The sequence below is a fragment of the Clarias gariepinus genome, chromosome 2 (genome assembly GCF_024256425.1).
Source record: "Clarias gariepinus isolate MV-2021 ecotype Netherlands chromosome 2, CGAR_prim_01v2, whole genome shotgun sequence".
Taxonomy (NCBI): domain Eukaryota; kingdom Metazoa; phylum Chordata; class Actinopteri; order Siluriformes; family Clariidae; genus Clarias; species Clarias gariepinus.
Window position 1 is genome coordinate 34,930,566 of NC_071101.1, and position 21,940 is coordinate 34,952,505.

The 21,940-nt window shown below is 39.0% G+C and overlaps 2 protein-coding genes across 2 annotated transcripts in view; both read right to left on the reverse strand.

Annotated features, from left to right (window-relative positions):
• Positions 1-724: 724 nt before the first annotated feature.
• On the reverse strand, positions 725-11,160 carry chpt1 (choline phosphotransferase 1). The gene is made up of 8 exons (XM_053516162.1): positions 10,708-11,160; positions 7,452-7,599; positions 5,309-5,450; positions 5,095-5,179; positions 4,570-4,701; positions 2,861-3,019; positions 2,131-2,256; positions 725-1,900 (listed from the first exon to the last, which is right to left on the reverse strand). Exons 1-8 carry the CDS (start codon positions 10,948-10,950, stop codon positions 1,784-1,786), a joined length of 1,152 nt encoding a protein of 383 aa, XP_053372137.1. The 5' UTR covers positions 10,951-11,160; the 3' UTR covers positions 725-1,783.
• A 1,441-nt stretch (positions 11,161-12,601) lies between these two features.
• The window catches only part of mybpc1 (myosin binding protein C1), a 37,779-nt gene continuing 28,440 nt past the window's right edge, over positions 12,602-21,940 (reverse strand). The window contains exons 26-34 of the mRNA XM_053484865.1: positions 21,422-21,556; positions 19,332-19,499; positions 18,394-18,482; positions 18,060-18,255; positions 17,763-17,902; positions 17,502-17,661; positions 16,721-16,857; positions 15,438-15,624; positions 12,602-13,290 (exon numbers count right to left, since the gene is read on the reverse strand). Of these exons, the coding sequence (XP_053340840.1) occupies positions 13,181-13,290; positions 15,438-15,624; positions 16,721-16,857; positions 17,502-17,661; positions 17,763-17,902; positions 18,060-18,255; positions 18,394-18,482; positions 19,332-19,499; positions 21,422-21,556 (1,322 nt within the window). The 3' untranslated portion in view covers positions 12,602-13,180. The remainder of the gene's footprint in view (positions 13,291-15,437; positions 15,625-16,720; positions 16,858-17,501; positions 17,662-17,762; positions 17,903-18,059; positions 18,256-18,393; positions 18,483-19,331; positions 19,500-21,421; positions 21,557-21,940) is intronic.

Consider the following 21,940-nt stretch of genomic DNA (forward strand, 5'->3'; position numbering starts at 1 on the left):
CAATAAATTTTGCATTTAGTGTCATTTAACTTAATCAAATAAAAAAATGCTATGCCCAAATTGCTATGATCAAATTATAATGTGATTCACGGCTCTAAAAAGGGACCAAATTTAATTTTTTTCCCCCTAATCAGCAGCTGTCCAGTTTGGTATTATAAGTCTGTGCCCATGATAGCCTCAGATTCCTGTTTTCAACTGGCAGAAGTGGAACCTGATTCTACTGTTGGAGCCCTTCTAACTTTATACATTTTGTACATGCTTGGATGACGGCCGTGGCATTGTTTTTATGAACTCATGCAATGTCACATTTATTTCCATTTAAGAGTTGCATTCATTTCTCTCCAAGATTAGATGATGATATATTGAGTATATTCAGGTAGTCAAGCTGACCTTACTTTTTTGGGCACATAACATTGTTGAAACTAGACCTCACCAACAGAAGCAACCCCAGATCATAACTCTGCCCCCACATGCTTGTACACTAGGTAGTTGGCATCCATCTATCATCTCACCAACCTCAGAATAACCTAACCAATAAGTGGTTTGGGCCTTGCTCGAGGGCTCAACAGAGGCAGCTTGGTGGTGCTGGGGAGACCAGAGCAGGAAGACACCAGTGAATTTCCAGTCTATCGGCTAAACCAATCGGCCATGATGACCCTCCTATAGTTGCTATACCCTTACTTATTGACTAGGTGTTACCAGCCACAGAACTCTCTCACTCAATGTTTTTTTTATTTTTCACACCATTAGCAAAAAATAAACATAATGAGATGATTACAGTTCTCACAACGAAGGATGTAAAAACATCTCAGCAATCAAAAATGTGTACAAAAATTCACATTAATATAACAATACATAAAGATTGCAAATAATGCAAAATAATTAAAGTTTATTACACAACTTATTTAAACTTTATTTGTACGATTAGCCCTTTGGAAGGAGATATTCAAAGCAGGCAGTGTTGTGTGAGTGCATCATGAAACAGGATAGTCTATCTTCCGTATCCCACAAACTATCACTTTAAACTGGTAGATGCTGGAGATGGAGGTCGGGGAACATCCTATTTTTAGCACAAGCACAATCCTGGTCCCAGTATAACCCATAGTCCCTGACAATTACGTCTCTTTCATCCAAGACCTGACTTCATTTCACACCCAATCCAGTCAAATTAATACAACAAATACAAACGCTGGAATCACTGAATAATCACATGACAAGAATTTGCTTTAGTGTAGGGGAGCTGATTTTTTTGGGAAGGGGGGGGATCACAAATGGTTTGAAAAATTGATGAAAATGTTGGAATGTAATCGTTTTTTGATATAAAATATGTAGGAAATTGTTCACTGAATTGCACACTGGGGCACGATTACCAAATGAAAACACTGCAAATGGTGTACAATGATTTACATTGGCACTTCGTTAAAAAAGTTAAAAAATGCTGACTTTACATTGCTTTTAAATCGTGGAGCTGAACTCAATTTGTCAATTTTTTACGTGATTACTTACTACATACTTCAATTCATAGTAAGATGCATTGCTCTATTTCCAGACAGGTGGAAGTTAGCACCCAGGTGTGTTTTCTCTATCTGCATGTCTGATTCTTATCCAGTGGCTTTAACGAACTCAAAACTGGCTGAGTGGAACTGCTTCAGTTCAGGTCTCTCAGTTATTTAACGGTCTTTACACTGTCAAGGCTGCTCTGGGTTTGGTTCTCCTGCTCTGGTTCGAGAAGCGGGGCAGCGTCTTCGCTTGGCCCTGCCTCCTCCTCCCGCCGGGCAAATTGTCAGTCTTTGTGAGTGTGGCCCTTTGGGGTGATGCTGAACACTTGGATGCGCAGGTGCGAGGCAATCTGAAGACATACACCTGTGCAGTACCGTGTCAGGTCCACCACAGAAAGGATCTGTTCAACCACAAACACAAACAGATCATTAGGAGGCTGAGGCTTAATGTGTTACACAGATCAGAGCACCAGAACTCCTGGCTGACATCCACCCGAGAATGTGGCTCTTTTTGACCAAACATACAAACCATCATATCATCCACTGGGTTCAGAATGTATTCTCTCTCTTTTTTTTTTTACAGATTTAAAAGAGACATTGTTTAGAACTATACCGCATTTGATTTTCTTACCAAAGCAATCCAGAGGACAGTATATTCATTGATGAAGCTGTTGAAGTACTGGTTGAGGAAGAGGAGGCTAGGGCCAATGAAGGCTGTGTCACTGAGATGGAGCTCACTCCTGGTCATGTGAGCAACCTGGAGAGAAAAAAGGAAGTGATACATTATGAGAAAAACTGGTTACGATGTGTCAGCCCAAATGCTTTTTGAATCCAAACAGAAAAGAGATTATGTGATGTTAACATTTTTATGTACTTCTTCTTATTATGACTTATTATTATTATTATTATGAATTATTATGTGCGTATTGTTTAAATTGATATTATACAGTGCTTTGCCTTTACTGCCCAAATTGCCATCAGGTGTTATTGGTAACAGCGCTGGTTCTTTATCACATTGTTAAGTCACATTAACCAAAAACTGATACAATAAACAACAAGAACTGGAGACAATATGGATAAAGTGTTCCACTGCGTGTTTTTCCCATGTCGGAGGTCAGGTTTCTCCATGGATGCTGGATTGCAGCCTAAGGGTTTTCTCTGCACAAATGCTTTTACGGTGTTATTTTCAAGTTTTTTTTTGTTTTGTTTTTTGCTTAAATGATAAATGAGTGTGTGAATGTGTGTATGCTTTGTGATGGACTCCCGGTGTTGCTCTAGATCATCTGCAAGCCTGACCTGGTGCATAAAGAGATGAGTAAATGTTGTTCACTGCCGAGTGCACTTCAGAGAGGTTTTCTCACCACTAGTTTGTTGGAGATCTTGGCGATGACTGTGCCGAAGGTGAGGATGTAGAGACAGGGATGATGCTCAAACAGCTGGCTGGAGGACTTCTTAAAGATGATGAAGGCCAGGGTAAGGATGAGGCCTATGTGCAGGCCGGGAGACAACACACTGGTGTCCTGTGGAGGTTAGACTTCACTTTACATATCTCTGACTTTACTCCACATATATCAGCTGTTCATCAAGAGAAATGTGTTTAAGGAATTCAGTGCTGGTGTCAAAGGAACTGTAAAAAGATCTTTTTTTCTTAGTTAAATCCTGCTTTGTAGGAATAAGTCAATTTTGCTAAAAATAAAAAAACTATATATCCATCGTAACTGTACCTGTAGCACTGTTTCTGTTTTAGGTAAGAAATTGCACATATCACATGGTGCAGATCAGTCAAGCACAATGTTACCCTCCCCCCTATTTAATGATAAATCTCCCAGATGTATGAAACGATTCTAGGAACAGACATGATGGGAATTAGTGTTTGATCTTTTTTCTGTTATGAAAACTTTTTGACTGTAATCCTTTTAAATAAACTAATAATAATAATAATAATAATAATAATAATGATAATAATAATGATAATAATAATATGTATATTTTAGTAATCAGAGAAAGGGGAAGTAAATACTTGGACACATAAGTACTCGGACTCTGTTGTTTTTGTTATTTTAGTATTCTTCCAGTAAAATGATTCACTTCAGATTAGTTTAAATATGCCGCTTTGTACTTATTAATATGAACTAAGAAGTAAATATTACTGCAATTTTTGCTATAGACATGTATAGATGTAATTTAGGAATATTTATGAGTAATGATAATATTAAAATATTTACACAGTAACAACTAAATAAATGTCAGGTGTGTCACTGCAGGGTAGTGTTTGGGTTAATAAAATCTGCGTTCCTTTATTTATGCCTTTTAGATGAATAAGGTCATGGGACTGAAAATACACAATAGGAATAAGACAATTCCTGGAAAATAAGACAATAAATAAATAAGACAATTCCTGCAGAAATCATAGAGTGGGGAATGAAAGAAGGTGCACTGCTTTTCCTGGTCAAAATAGTCAAATAGGCTCATTTATACCACACACACTTCCCACAAGGTATATGTGTGTGTGTGTGTGGGTGGAGGGGGCGTGACTTAAACAAAGGCGGCATAACGAATGGCCTCTGCATGGCTCACTCAAGCACAGACACTGTAACATGATCCCTTGTGTTGACTCGAATAGGGAAGTCGGTGCTCTGCTTCTGGGCCAGATAGCTCTGTCGGTGCTGGAGCACTGCTTTTTAGATTAGCCTGAGAGAGGCCACATGTTGGCCTAAGTGATGTAAAAATTGAGCATGAATGAGCGGTTTAGAAACAGAGGTTCTAAGGGGTTTTTTTTTTTTTTTTATAATTTTTTTTTTTTTTTGTCTCTTGTCACAAGTGAGCGAAGGCCATGGAAGCCAAAGGGGTTCAAAGCGGTTCCTAAACAGCTGGTTAAAACAGTTCGAAAACCGTGTATTTTCTATTGAGGTCAGATTTTTTTTCACAGCGCTCAGCATCTTTTACTACTATTGATAAAACATTACAACTATAATATCAAGTGTTATTTCTAGACATAAAGCATCTTCATTTAAACCAGATGTTAAATAATTCCACTGACAAGATCAGTTAGTGAAGACAAACCACTTACTGCCACAGTGGAGCCATTTTTTCCCACGCCGCCACTCAGGATGACCAAGAAGTAGTTGTAGGTGGACAACAGAAACCCTGTGATGATGCCCAGGATGGGTAGGGCTTGCAATCTAATGCCGAGCACGGGCAACTAGCATGATATATAAATAAAATGAGTAAACGAACAAATCACATCCATCACTGAAAAGACAATTTAACTACCCCATCTTACAACACCGTCTGTTGTTTCAGGTCTTGAAGCTGGGCAAAATCATGACTACAGATGTTTTCTTTACTCAACAATATTTACCTTTTGTCAATTCTCCATGGGAGGCACAGAACAGAAGTGAGAGAGAAGTTTTATGTAACTGATGATGTAATGGCACATGATTTCCGAGGTGAGACCTAAATGTCCTCTAGCTTCATAAGCAAGAAGTTGTCTGTTAGGTGTGTATGTGTGTCTGAATGTGTGTGTGTGCGCGTGTGTGTGAGAATGCTAACAGAACTATAGTTTTTTTGTGCATGTACTGTAGTAGCGCCATACCGTAGTCTCCCAAAGGCTCACTCCTCCGAAGGCCGACATCAGGTACATGATTATAATGGCGATCTGGACCTCAGTCACATCGAGACTGAGTGAATAGAGAAATTCTATCGTAAATATGATACCAATAAGTCATTTTTATACAGTACAAGCATCTTCCTTATTCTGGACTTGCACTGAATGCTGAAATGTTATTCCCTTGTGTGTGTGTACTCACATGCCAAAGCGTAGTGTTCCAGACACATAGGTCTGCCAGTGAGCGCAGAAGAACATGAACATGCCCACAAAGCCACAGAAAAACATCCAGTTAGGGTAGTTGCCAATGCCGGCACATATACATGTTCCCACAGCGACAAAAACTGCACAGAGGTCAAAGAGTCAGAGGTCATAGAAGGCAAATAAAGGGCAATATCCCACAGACATGTGTGCAGCTTCTGAGTATTTACACACTGTCTAAATATTCAGCTTAGAATATCTAAATATTTTTGCTTAACGGCCAGATGCCAGTGGTTGTACAGTGATAAACAGATGTGCACTGTGTAGACGCTAACGCGATCATTTGAAAGGCAGTGACAGTGAGAGATAAAGATAAAATATAAAGCGTATAGTGTCACAGGAAACACTAGAACATTAGAACAGTGTTATATATGAATAAACTGGGGTGGCACATAAATGCTGGATCAGATCGCATGACGGAGGGAAGATGTGGATTGTCGATCAAAGATAGATTATACCAAAGATAGAGATTTTCTGTGAACTCAAAATGTTTACATAAAAAGGACTGCTGTTCATACATAAAAAATGATTTTTAATACTTTACAAACTGCAGTAGAACATGTTATGATCTGTAATTGAAAAAGAAAAATACTTTGCCTTGCCAATGCCATCAAGAACTAATGGCAGTGGGCGAGGCCCCTGTTACCTAGTATGGCTCTCACTGCCCTTCAAATAAAAAAAAGAAATTATTTATGTATAATAAATCACTTATTAACCTTACAATAGGTGTATATAATAAGTTTTATGGGGTTAATAATAATCTCATACATAACCTTATAATTATTTAGTAACCTTCGCCTATGTTGCCCTGGAAAGCAAACAAGGGCCCTATTGTTTCCCTAACGATTATTAGGGCGCAAGCACTATGACATCATGCCCAATTGTTTCTCCAAGTATAATTATAAAAAAATTAAAAATTGTTTCTCTAAGTATAATTATTATTTCCCAAGCATTATGACATCACTATGATTGTTATAGCTCTGATAGTGCTGATGCTTTTAAAGTGCTGATGGCATGTGAAGTGCCCCATTGTTCTTCTAAAGCTTATTACTTTTTTTTGCAGCATCGCGGAGTCTTAACATGCTGAAAAAGTCAAATGAATGACAAATGAAAATTGGGGGAAAAATTTGAATCTGCCGCCATTAACTGCATGAGCAAATGCACCAAAGTGATTTTGATATACTACTGAGGGATTTAGACGGCTATCATCAGACCGGCCCATATGATCTCAAGACATGATATCTCAAATGGTTCAGCTGTGGCGAGGGTTTACCCTTATGTGAAGAAGTGGCTAATAACTTCCTTAGTTATACTGTACATAATTATTATATACAGTAGTTATAATATAATATAATATGAAATTATAAGCTCAAAATGAGTGACATCACATTGAATTGATATCATAGTGTTATGCCTTTTTTTCCCAGCAACAGTAAACAAATGCCAGAAATTGGCTAGTAACTTCCTGAGCGACATCATATTGAACAAGCGGGAAAGACTGAAGTATTAGAATTGCATCCAGACATTTTCTTTAGAAAAAAAAAGCAAAGGGAGTTTGTAAAGCATGCATGTTATTGAATAGAAAGATAAACTGAGTTGTCAGTACATCCAGGGTGTACCCTGCCTTGTGCCCTGAGTTCCCTGGGATGATCTAACACAGAATAGATGATGGATTGTTACATGTTACAAAAGACTGCAGAGGTGCTGCTTTCGATTCTGCTCCCAGGATAATTTGCTTTCGATTATGCATGATAATCATTAACACCGGCTTTAACACCTGATACAAGGACACACAGAGCGCATTTCCAAGCACAAATTGTCATGTGCAAAACGGGAATGGTTTCTTGCTAGAAACACAGTTGTAGTTTGTGTATAAGGTTTTTATAATATGCTTTCTCTTTAGGACTAGCGACATTCCTGTGGTCATATACAGTCAGAGCTCATGTTTCTAATAAGCTGTTGCCAACAGTTTGACACAAAACCAGGCTTTTTTCATCTCATTAGACATGGTGAGTGCAGGGTACATGATTTTAAATTTCAGGACACCTAGTATAAAGCATTTATTACTGATGGAAGAGGAATACCTGTAGAGACTGCATCACAGCCATGGTCAAAGAGTTCTCCCAGGGGCGAGCTGCTATTGGTCCGCCGGGCTTGTTTCCCATCAATAGCGTCTAGTGACTGGTAAATAAAGAGACCTAAAGCGCTGAGGATAAAAGCCCATGCAGGAGCCTAGACAAAGAGAGACAGAGGAATCGTCCATGCTTTAGTGTATTATTATTACATTACTACTACCTACACATCACTCCTGTTTTTTACTAATCACAAACCAATATTGTACTACCTGAAAAAAAACTATTCCATGCGTAGGATATATTGTATAAGTTATCACTGCATGTGTATTAGTGATTTTGTGTAATCATACTACATGTAGTACTGGTACACTCACTCCCGCACTGTCTACACCACTTTATCCTGTGTATAGGAGTGCGCGGGGGGCCTGGAGCCGACCCCAGGAGACTTAGGGCACAATGTGGGGTACACCCTGGATGGGATCCTAACCCCATCGCAGGGCACACACACACACACACACACACACACACACACACACACACACAAACTCATTTACACACTCATTTACACACTACGGGCAATCTAGGAATGCCAATTAGCCTAATCTGCAGCCTTATTTCTCATGTCTTCAATCTGCACACAGAACCCGGACCCTGAAGGTGTGGGGCTACAGTGCTAACCACTAAGCCACCATGCCACCAGTACTGATACAGTTGCACCAATTGTCCTGTATTTGTCTCTTTCACCCAGAAAAGATTTATTGGGACCATTTTCAGCCAAATTTCTTTTTTTTTTGTTTTTTTTGGTGTCCCGCATAAACACAATGATTTTTCTATTTCCTGTGACAGAAAGCAGGAGTGCGTGAGAATAGGTGAAGGAGGTGGAGCTTCCAGGAAGTGTCTGTTAATATTGGAGAGTTGAAACACCTGCACACATCACTCCAGATGAATTTGCTGAATAAATTGACAATTTGCAGAAAATGATGTTCTTTTAATGTATATTGGGAGCAATAACTGCTACAGATGTATTCTGTAACAGTTCGCATAAGACTGTGTAGGGATGATAATATCATTATAGTGTACAGGCCATCAATATACTGTATCAATCTGGGACCCTGAAGCTGTGAGGTGTTACTCAACCAAACCCCAAGTGTTGAGTTCATTCGAGTCCAACTGGACCTGAATAACCACTGTACGGTCATATGGGGCAGGAAATTTAGCTGTGTACCCACTGCTCCAACATTTCACTCATTAACTATCCCGTACTGTATGCTCGGAGCGAAGCCTAGCTTTGTAAATATTATGAATGAGGGTCTGACACGCTGGCAGTTTTAAGGCTTTAAATCTGTAGTGAGGATTGTCATAGAACGGAGTTATCATTTTATACTCTAATCTAAAAGCAGTGGAATAGAAAGCCTTGTTAACATTGTCCTCATTTAGTACTCTGACATTTGTTTCCACTGTGTCATGTGTGGGTTTTTCTGGGTTTGTACCAATCTGTAACTGGTTTTTCTGGTCCTGAAATTCAACACACTGTCTTTGCAATACACTTTGCTTATTTCAACTTCCTTTATTATACATAGTCCTGTATGTTCTTACATGATGTTCAGTAACACTCTATGAATAAATATGCACATATAATGTTAAGTGAACTCTTTTGAGCCGATTTGCTAGTATGTCAAATCTCTTGTCCTTTTCTGTCCATTCCTGCCAGTACATACACACCTTTGATATAAAAGTTTAAAATTAACATTGTGCCATTGCCTTATACACTCCATTATCTCCTGTACATTCCTTAAATTCTGAAGTCATTTACACATTTAGTAACAGCCGTATGCAAATAGATGTGCTATTGTAAGACAAACAAGTGTTGATCCCACGCCTTTGTCGCAAACGTCACAGTAACGTCTACAGACCTTTTGGCCAATGAGGACAAAGGTTGGCTTTTATCTCTCAATGCTCCCAACAGGTGGGTGAACTTGTGATAGGAAAGCTGCTGATCTCTGTAGAAATAAATCAGCAATCATGGAATATGGACTTTTGTGCACATCATGACATAAGGGTCATAACATCATAAGGTTAAAGGTGAAGAGCCAGTGATACTGAGACTACGCTACAGAAAGTTGTTTACTCTGTCTGTACAAAAGATGCAGTACGCTGTGTGTATGTTCACATTAATCCGCTGTCACACTGCTTTCCTATATTTTCTACACGGCAATATGCCGCAGTGTTGGATTAGGTATCTAACCTCAAAACATCAAAGTTGACTGAGATGTTTGCAGTGGTCTGTAGTGAAGAAATGAACCTCAACACTACAGTGTGGTACACGTCAGAGTAACCTGTCATTAGTGCAAAGTGGGAGTACACCCCGGATGGTGCACGTCACGGAGATATACTGCCCCAACAGTCACTAAACCCTGATAGTAAAAGGTTAGCTGTTTACAATAATGTATGAACATCGTCACCATCATACACATACAAGGACACATATACACACACACACACACACACACATAAAGACCTAAGCACTACTGAGAAACACACAAACAACAATTACTGAAAAGTTGAAATTACAACACATTCTGTGTAATAAACTGTATGTAATAAACACGGTTTATTATACACAAGGCATTACAATGGTTGCTTCTCAGTTTTTGTTGTTGTTTGTGTTTTATCAGTATAGTATATATGTGTATATACACATATACATATATATATACAAACTATATATATCGTGACAATTCGACAACCATGGGACGACTCGGACAGTGTTCTGGTGGCCCATTAACTCCAAACCACCACAAGGACGCCCACCGGACCGGTGACGGAAAGAAATGAAAAAGTCCATTAGCAAAAAACTTGTATCAATTAGTCAAAAACCACAAACTTTACAGAGGGCTAAAGAACCTGCTTCATCATAACTTCACGATCTTCAAGTAGGGCTTGGTCTTCAGGTATGAAGTATAAACCCTACTGTATATAACGTGTATGAGTGTGTGGTTTTGTTTTCTGTATTGTGTATGGTGATACAGTGTGGTGTAGAGGACAGTATTGAGAGGACAGTATTGAGTCAGCAGTGGGGAGATGTTACACACTCTGATACTAATAATGTAATCAATCGTCTATAATTGCAACAATGTTATTTTTTGGCCAGCAATGATGGATTTAAACACTCAGTCCACTAAAGTCCTGCTGAACCAAACTGACACACAGAGAGAGACAGAGAGAGGGAGAGAGAGGGGCTGGTGGAGTCGCCCACGGTACTCACCTCCTCTGTGGCAGTGGGGCAGTAGAACACCAGGATGATGGTGGTGAACACGTTAACGATCAGTCCCGTGATGGTCAGCGTGTTGGGCGCGAGCCAGGTCGGGATCTGCTGCACGAGCCAGTTCCAGTAGAGCTGACACGGCGGCTCGAGTAAGGAGCGGCCCTCGGCGCTGTACCGGTGCTCGTCCAGTCGCCGGAGCTGCAGCGGGGACAGCGGCTCCGGCCACACGCAGCGGCGCGGCATCGCGCACTCCCAGCCCCGCGCACTCCCAGCCCCGCACACTCCCAGCCCCGCACCGCGACCTCCGCGCTTCTAACCCCCAGTAACACGTCGAGCGGAGAGGTACGGCAGACTGCTGCGGCTACAGCTCCGTGTAGAGAGCCGCCGTTCCCCCGCAGCGGAGCGAACACTTACCCCGAGTCTCTGTTTATTACTGCTGCTACTGCTACTGCTGCTGAGAGAGCAGGAAATCACCGAGCGGAAGTGAAAGTAGCCGGGAAAATTAAACACACACTCTTACGTGCACACACAGGCGTACTCACACACATGCACACATAGACACACATATTCTAAGACTTTTTTTCCCTCCTACATTCTACAACCATTCTGTGGATTTCAAAACTATAAAATAACACATTTAGAATTACCTAATTATGTAACAGTCAGTTGTTATTGTAAGACACAGAGGTCTGCTGGTCTGGAATAGCAAGAACAGTATCGTCAAGTGCATTTGCAAAACCCATCACCCACAACATGATGAAACTGGCTCTCATGAAGACCTTTCCAGGAACGACAAGAACAAAGCGTACCTCTGCTCTGAAGTTCGTTTAGAGTTAGCAGCACCTCAGATTAGAGGCGTTATGAAGGCTTTACAGATCATGAGTAACAGATACATCTCAACATTAAGTCTTCAAAAGAGATTATTGCATATTTTGGATGCCTTCAGCATTATTTTACTGCGTGGAAAGAAATAAAAATCAGGAACGATCATGGAGTTAGAAGGGGATACCAAACTTTTGAGCAATATATATATATATATATATAAATTTCTCCTTTTTTTGACTGTGGGAGGAAACTGGAGCACCCAGAGGAAACCCACCCAGCATGGGGAGAAACTCCACACAGACTTTGAGGCAGGAATCGAACCCAGACCCTGCAGGTGCAAGGTGACCACGTTAACCACTACACCACGTGCCACCATGTTTGCACTCTGCTGCCGAAAAACCCAATTTCACAAGCATTATTGAGCAGATATGATTTGAAGAAATTTATATTGAAATCAACTCGTTTGTAAATGATCAGTTATGTGATTTGAGGCCAAATGTTCACTTTGATTGAAACGATTTCAAACGTTTCCAACATGCTTTTGCGTTCAGGCTACAGATGTTATTTGGACATATGCATCCCAGACCACCACAGATCTAATTGCTTTTAATTGATCAAATGACATTGAGTCTTTGAGACTCATTGGACCCTGTTCACATATGTAGCTTACTTAGTGCAGGTGTGAACCGGGCATAACATCCCTGGTGGGAAATCCAGATCTGAACAACCTGGTAAATCATCTTCACTCATAACTGTTTCTTGAATTTCTGCTACTAATGCTAAATGGTACTGTACACAGCATTCTTTGTACACAAGAACACAAATGTGATGCACTTCTAAAATTACATTGTAATTAGGAAATAAAGAAGCTGAAAAACAACTCACCATTTGCTTTGTTAAAAGATGATCTACCAGTTTGACTAGTTTACTGATGTTTTGGCAGATGATAACCGGTCAGACCATGCTGGAAAGAAGCACTCAATAGACATCTTAAAGCAATGCAATATGGAAGAACAAAAACAAAATAAAGGAACCATACTATTAAAAACACACAGAAACACAGTTTTATTATTATTGTGATGTTTATTCAACTAAATGCAGCATTGCTACTTCCTTTACTAGATAGATATTTTTATCTTCACCAAATCTGATAGACAAACAAGGCAAACACTTCAAATGTATAACTGATTATTCAGAAAGCCTAGCTTTGCTGTTTTACAATCTCACATTGCACAGATAATTCTTTTTTTATATATATATTCACCAAACTAATTGGAGGGAGAAATGTTGGACAAATGAAACAACAATAAAACAATAAATAACCGAAATTCACTGGTAGCCGCTAGGCATGCTTTTTGACCGTGAAACAAAACACTACATTGGACCAACATATTTGCCATCCAATATTACCTTACTTGTGTCTTACATATTTTGAAGCTATGATCCAATTCTGCTGAAGACATGCATCTTTGCTTGAGCAGGGTTTTAGGGGAAAGCAGCCTGACATACAGCTAGCCATTAGCAAACCTTTCTTAAGTACTATAGGTCCATGTCTGGGCACCGCATGCCATACCAAAGAATGGTCACACATGTCACTAAAGAGCTCTAACAACAGGGATTACTGGGAAGGCACTGGTTGTACATCCCATCAGTCAGATCCCTTCTTCTCCAACTCCGGCGACTTTGTCTCTTTCACGTACGTATCAATAAGATGCAAGGGAACACCACGCTTCATCAGCTCAATGAATGTAAAGCCTCCTGAAGGAAATAGAGGAAAAGCATGTAGCATATGGATGAGAAAAAGAACGACACTAATTAATATAGTGCAGTGGCGTGATGTGCAGTGGGTGTCCAAAATGCACCTTCCACATTTTAAGAGGGTAGATTTCAAATAAATACAGAAGGACATAAAGCAAGAAAGAAAGACATCGGTAAAAAAGCAGGCACTATATGAAACTATGAGCACAGTATCCTCTAAAGTAATGTTATAGCAGTATATCGTGTGTGCTTGGTCTAAAATTACTAGATTTAAAACTAAAAGTGTGACCACAGCTGACTCAAGACTGAGAAAGTTACTCCTCGTCTGTTTGGAACATTTTATATGTGACCACAAGCACAGTTATTATGAAACAGGGATCATGCAAGAAGCAGCACACTGGTACAGATATCCATTCATTAGAAACACACACAGTTTGCTCACACACAATGGCCAATGATCTGTAATTTAATAGCATGCAGGAAGGACTACAGAAAACTGTCTCGAGTTTACATACATATCACTGATGAATAGCATTGATGCTAATGACACTCTAACCAACATTCCCAAATCAGCAAAAGCAGGATTAGTAAAAGCTGCAGGATGAATGATACAAATAAGCTTCATATGTCCGAAACCATATGAAAGCTTACCTTAGATGAGAATAACACATTCACTATTCCTGAGTGATGACTGGGGAGAAAAGAGAAGAGGGGGTTAAACCCTGTGTTTTAAGTGAGGGAGTTATGTGTGTGTCAGGCTGCATCGCTGACTTAGTCATTATAAATTTAACATGGAGGATTAAGACACAGCGATCTGCTGAGAGGAATACAAAGTGATGTGAAAGTGTATGGCATTTTGAACTAATCCACTTGAATACTATATATTTTAAGTAATGATAAGGGGATTTACTAAAATTGGAAAAGGATTCAAAAAGCCAAGTGAAAGCAAGGCAAGAAGCATGAGTGCGCCAAGCCCTCAATCAATGAATGCAAAGACCTTGTAACTTTAAAAGATCTTCATTAAAAGTAGAAGACCTCAGATCTCATCTCATTTCAAGAGTGAGACACCTGAATCCTTTTGCTAACAGGTCAACAGATTCAGAAATTTACACTGAGCAGGTTCACCTATGGAATCTGGAAGTGAAAAGCAGCAGTTATTTTCTCATTATCACAAAATTAATGTGTACAGAGAATCATGACATTATATTAACTTCATTATTCTTCAAAAGTATTTTATTTTTGTTATATAGTGAGGACATTTAATTGACTAGATGAAAAGATATATATATATATATATATATATATATATATATATATATATATATATATATATATATGCTTATTTTTTATTGATTAGAGATACTGGAACATGTGACTTCTTTTTGTGTAGGTGTGCCCTGTTGGATTTATTTTTTAAACAATTAATAGGACAAAACATCTAATCTTTTTGACTCTGTAAAGACTACATTTGTTGCTTAAATAATGCCAATACACCAAAATAAAATGTCAAAAAAATAATATAAAAAAATAAAGAATAAAGAATCAGGTCAGGTTCATCAGGAAAATCAGCAGTTCATGACAAACATTGTAAAAGGTATGAAGAAAAATCCCAAAACAACCTATAGAGGTCAGGGGTGAACCTTTAGAGTTTGTAGAAGATGCAGACTCATCAGTGGTAAGAACTGAAGGGCCAGATTGGAATTCTCAAACAATAGTAAAGATAAGCCACAAAGTTCTGGAACCAAGACCAACTTTGACCAAAGTGATGGAAAGGAGAAAGTATTTACTGTTATTACTTTGAGACATTCTATTATAACACGTTAGTTGACCTAAAAATTGTGTGGTCTGACAACAAAGGATCCATGTTTAAAGCTGATGATAAACTTTTAACTGTATATTAATGTTATAAACAGGAACCAGCACAAAAAGATGAGATAATGAATGAAAAACAGCTATGATATTTACTTCTGGTTCCTGCGTGACACAGATGCTAGGTAAGAATGGACTTAGATAAACTTTCCAACAGTTTGAGTAGTGTTCTAAAGAAATTCAGCATAACTGTTCATCTAACATTGTACAGAATAGTTATCTATCCATTATTTACAACTACAGTGAAGTACATAACTGGCACTGGAACCCAGACTCACCTTTCACCTCCAGTTTGCATTCCACCTGGGCCTCCCCAAGGTCATTGATGGCTTTGCAGGTGTAGACACCTCCATCAAATGGACTGGGTTTCCGTATCTCTAGGGTACACACGCCCTGGCTGCTGAACATGCGATAGCGTGGGTCATCAAGAATAATGATCTTATTCTTCATCCAGATCACTTTGGGCTATACGAGGGAAATGCATCACAGGGCCCAATAGAATTACATGACAGAAAGTAAAAAATAAATAATTATTAAATAATAATTATTCTATATTCCATTGTATATTTTAATACGAATTTTAAGATTTCTGTATTGAGAGTTAATAAATCTTTTTAAATGACTAACATCTGAGGATTTCTGTACTCTGTAGGAGTAACCTGCCTGTAGCAATAGAGACCTGTCAGTAGCAGTACGGACCTGTCTTTAGAATTGCAGACCTATCTAAAGCAATTATGACCTGCCCATAGCATGACTGTCAATAGCATTGCTAAGCTGTCTGGAAAATGACAGACCTGTCTGTAGCATTGCTACCCTGTCTGGAACAGTAGAAAACCTGTATTGAAAATCACTGACCTGTCTGTAGCCATTGTATCCTGTTTATATAGTTACTGACCTGGCTGTAGTAGTACATATCAGTCTGTAACAGTGACCTGGCTGTGGCGGCACTGATCTGAGTGTAGCAGTACTGATTTGTTTCGCAACAGTACTCACCTGTCTGTAGCATTTCTGACCTTCCTGTTTTACTGACCTCTCTGAAACAGTACGGACCTGTCTTTAGAATTACTAACTTGTCTGTAGCAGGAAGAACTATTTGCAGCCGCTCTAACCTGTCTAACCAGGGAGTTAATAGTTGCTTTTAATTAAAGCCTTTTTTAAAATGAATAGCATCAGAGGATTTCTGTACTCTATACTAGCTGTATTGATAGCAATGCTATGCTACCATTTCTGGAACAGTAGAAACCTGTATTGAGAATCACTGACCTGTAGCCGTTGTATCCTGTTTGTATAATTACTGACCTATCTCTAGCAATACTGACCTGTCTGTAACAGTATTTATCTGTCTTTAGAATCACTAACCTTCCTGTAGCAGTAATAACCACTGACCTGTCTGTAGCATTGTAGTACTGATTTGTCTGGAGCTTACTGACCTGTCTGGAGCATTGTTGACCTGTCTGTAGCAAGACTGACCTGTTCGGAGCAATGCTGACATTGGCTGTAGCTGTATCTGCTGAGTGGTGTATGGCTCATATTAAGACAGCTACACACATCTTTCACGTACCCGTGGGTTGGCGCGGACACTGCAGTTCAGGGATGCATTGTACCCAGCGACAGCAAACGTATTAATAAGTGGTTGTGTGAACTTGGGTGCCTCTGTGAAGTCATAGTTGATGTATTCTGGGTTTTTGAGGTTCATACCTGAGATGGAGTGACAGGAGGTAGAAGAGGGAGAGGAGGAGGAAGAAAAGAGGGGATATGGATAGTGGGAGTGTGCATGATACGGGCCAAGCACTGTATCATGGGGGAATATCCCTTATGTGATGAAGAAGAGACAACACCGATTTAGTTTACCATTAGCCCATTAAAAGTATGGTCTGCGATATTATATGAATTATTTTTTTGTAATTATAACAGCTCATAGACATTTTATTGAGTCTACAATTAGCTGGTTTCCTTTTTTCTTTTTTTATATTGCTAGATAGAATGTAGTAATGTATAATATGATGTACAATACTGTACATATACAGTACATATACATATAATGTATAATGTAATGTTTAATGTAGTTTTACATTTATGCATTAATTTCCAGAGCATTTTATGACAATAGAACAAGAAAATACATATAATAAATGAAAAAGGAAATTTTGTTTCATGGAAAAACAAATAACATTTTTGTAGATTTTCTCATTTTTACCTCATCATCTGAGTATTTGTTAGGAGATAACTGTGAACAGTGACTTTATTTGGACTTTGGGATATGTAAGTGAAGAATGCATGGTTGTCTCGGTTTTAACCAGTAACTACCTTACAGAAGTTGTCCAAGCACAGTCAAAACTTACCCTCCTTCACTATGACTGCTGTATCTTTAGTGGTGGTGGCTTTCTCACTCAGGCCCACCATGTTCTCTGAGAAAATCCTGAAGTAGTACTCGTTGCCCACTACCAGCTCTGTTATAGTGATGCATGTGCGGTGGTAGTGCTCTATACAGGTATACCATTCCTGTAGATAAAACCATCAAACCAGAATTTAGGCAATTACAATAATCAAGTAAATTTACTGAGACAATTGTGTGATAGCATTCATGTTCTGTTTTTATATACCATGGTCTTTTTATCTGCCTTCTGGATGGTGTATCCTGTTATGGGAGCATTGCCGCTATCCTTGGGTGGCGTCCAGTCCAGAGCTACATTCTCACCCCAGACCTCATCAATTCGAACACATTGTGGAGGACCAGGAAGATCTGATGGAGACGTGCACCAGAAAAGGACAAACGATAAACATGACCTAGACTGTTATAGAGCACTTAGGTTAAGGCTAACAACATACAGCATTGTAATCAAATAATCAATATATGCCTATTTTGAGTATTATAGATACTTGTATAGCTGATTACTAACCCACAATCTGGATGTCCAAGATGGCTGTATCTGCAAGTTTTTCCACCTGAACAGTCATCTTATATTTCCCAGAGTGCTTTCGCTCAGCTTTGCGAATGAAGATGATGCTGTCACAGTCTGAGTTGCGGATGTTGACCTGAGCTGGATCGATAGCTTGATCGTCCTTCAACCAGGTGATCTTTGGCTTTGGCTTACCCTGAGCAAAACATTTTACAAAAGGCAAGATAATAGTCATAAACCAATATTTCTGTTTGTTTTTGTAATTGCTTTTAAATTGTAGAAATATAGATTTTTTTTGCATGCTTTCACCAATTCATTAAAATTATTGCCTTACCATAAATGGTACAACGAGGTTAACTTGTTCCCCGACCTTGCGCATGTACGTCTGCTTCAAGTGGCGGGGGATACGAATCTTAGGATGCTCTGCAAGACACAATTTTATAATCTACTGCACCATCTACAAACCCATTTTGATAAATGTCATATATGTTTTATCATCTAAGGGTTTTGTAGGTCTTCTAATACCATATGTTCAACTGACTAAATTTATGTGCATCTCTGTGTTGATACTTAAGCAATATCACACAAGAGGGAGTGCCGTTGTTCTGAATATCACCATGGCAGTGAAGATATCACAGCTTTTCTGATATACATTACAGTAGCCGAAATTGTATCGTATGATAATGATATTGTTTTTACATTGCTTTTATTTTTATCAGTTCTATACAAACACCATTTTTTATGAATACAGTATGATTTTGTTGTGTTAGAAGCCAGTTAGCTAGTTTTAGCTCATTTTTACCTCTGAACAGAACAACACGAATGGTTCACAGACAATTTGAAACAACTGTGAAGTAATTACTAAGGAGACAAAGTGTTTTTTTTTAGATGAAAATGTTGTGATGGTTTTTCTTGCTGAAAGTGCTGATTTTGAATGTTGGCTTTGGCAGGTGCTTGCTCTCTCCTCAGTACTGCGGACCATACCAACTATTTTCACCCAGGCTGCCTACTGAGAGTTCGTGTAATTAATAATTGTTAGAACACCTGTAATTATACATATAGTTAAATGTCCTAGTGCTGTAAAGCTCTATTATCAACACTCATGAAATCCCTATTATCCGATCTGATTACTCAGATCGTTAATATTAATGTTATTCAGTCGATTCAGTTATGACTATTACTTTTCACTGTAACTTATCCTAAAATTTAAAAGAATATCTAAGGAATTATTTTATAATACTAAAAACAAGAGCTGCAGTTGAATTAGCTTACCAATGACCTCTTTGACCAGGATAGAGTGTTGAATGGTGCGCGGTTGGCTGGAACCAGCCTTATTAATAGCCTTCACTCGGATTAGGATCTTGGACTCTGGTGTCAGGCCTGTGATGGTGTATTTGGTTTTCTCAATCAGTTCCTTATTGGCAAGTACCCATTCATCAGCTGTGGAAACAAAAAATAATTCCGTTCTTATTTAACCACTTTCTAATATCAGCCAATGTCCAACTTCAAAAAACACAGAAATCAATCCTCAATACCTTGATAATGAATAAATCTGCAATATGTATTTTTTATATGTATTGTATCGTCAAATGATTTCTTAAGTGGAATGGAAATGCCTTTATTGTACAGTACTTTACAGTATAGTATTTTACTGCTGGCAGCATTTTCTCTTTATTGATAGTTGCATGACAAAGTATATACCATACATACAGTGGTGTGAAAAACTATTTGCCCCCTTCCTGATTTCTTATTCTTTTGCATGTTTGTCCCACTTAAATGTTTCTGCTCATCAAAAACCGTTAACTATTAATCAAAGATAACATAATTGAACACAAAATGCAGTTTTTAAATAAAGGTTTACGTTATTAAGGGAGAAAAAAAACTCCAAATCTACACGGCCCTGTGTGAAAAAGTGATTGCCCCCCCTTGTTAAAAAATAACTCAACTGTGGTTTATCACACCTGAGTTCAATTTCTATAGTCACCCCCAGGCCTGATTACTGCCACACCTGTTTCAATCAAGAAATCACTTAAATAGGAGATACCTGACACAGAGAAGTAGACCAAAAGCACCTCAAAAGCTAGACATCATGCCAAGATCCAAAGAAATTCAGGAACAAATGAGAACAAAAGTAATTGAGATCTATCAGTCTGGTAAAGGTTATAAAGCCATTTCTAAAGCTTTGGGACTCCAGTGAACCACAGTGAGAGCCATTATCCACAAATGGCAAAAACATGGAACAGTGGTGAACCTTCCCAGGAGTGGCCGGCCGACCAAAATTACCCCAAGAGCGCAGAGACAACTCATCCGAGAGGCCACAAAAGACCCCAGGACAACATCTAAAGAACTGCAGGCCTCACTTGCCTCAATTAAGGTCAGTGTTCACGACTCCACCATAAGAAAGAGACTGGGCAAAAACGGCCTGCATGGCAGCTTTCCAAAGCGCAAACCACTTTTAAGCAAAAAGAACATTAAGGCTCGTCTCAATTTTGCTAAAAAACATCTCAATGATTGGCAAGACTTTTGGGAAAATACCTTGTGGACCGACGAGACAAAAGTTGAACTTTTTGGAAGGTGCGTGTCCCGTTACATCTGGCGTAAAAGTAACACAGCATTTCAGAAAAAGAACATCATACCAACAGTAAAATATGGTGGTGGTAGTGTGATGGTCTGGGGTTGTTTTGCTGCTTCAGGACCTGGAAGGCTTGCTGTGATAGATGGAACCATGAATTCTACTGTCTACTAAAAAATCCTGAAGGAGAATGTCCGGCCATCTGTTCGTCAACTCAAGCTGAAGCGATCTTGGGTGCTGCAGCAGGACAATGACCCAAAACACACCAGCAAATCCACCTTTGAATGGCTGAAGAAAAACAAAATGAAGACTTTGGAGTGGCCTAGTCAAAGTCCTGACCTGAATCCTATTGAGATGTTGTGGCATGACCTTAAAAAGGCGGTTCATGCTAGAAAACCCTCAAATAAAGCTGAATTACAATAATTCTGCAAAGATGAGTGGGCCAAAACTCCTCCAGAGCGCTGTAAAAGACTCGTTGCAAGTTATCGCAAACGCTTGATTGCAGTTATTGCTGCTAAGGGTGGCCCAAACAGTTATTAGGTTCAGGGGGCAATTACTTTTTCACACAGGGCCATGTAGGTTTGGATTTTTTTCTCCCTAAATAATAAAAACCATCATTTCAAAACTGCATTTTGTGTTTACTTGTGTTATCTTTGACTAATAGTTAAATGTGTTTGATGATCAGAAACATTTTGTGTGACAAACATGCAAAAGAATAAGAAATCAGGAAGGGGGCAAATAGTTTTTCACACCACTGTATGTATATACCAGGTCTATAGGGGTGTCTTACTTCCTTCAATGCAGTACTCCACTTGGTACCCGTCTAACCCGGCAGCACCGATGGTTTCTGGGGGACGCCACTTCACCGACACAGTTGTATCGGTCACCTCATCAACCACCAGCAAAGTGGGCTCACTTGTGACAGCTTGAAAAAAAAAAAGAGTACACATAAATCTGATTGCATTTTATTTTACGAAACATATTTAACAGTATATTTATATACTTATATATATAAGTACATTACTCACAATATAACAATACTTCACATTATTTTTGTACCGTATATTGTTTGGGATAATCAAATAGATGTAAAAAACAAAAAATAAAATTATTTTGAAAATGGTTACACACACACACACACACACCACACACACCATGTTGTCCCAAACTCTCCTTGGCCTGGGATAGGTCCTGATCTCCTAAACTTTTAATTTAACCATAATAATGACATGTTTAATGTCCTCTAAACCTCAGGCTTGTGCTGTGTATGGCGGGAATACTTTGGATCCCTGGAAAGGGACAGCTGCAA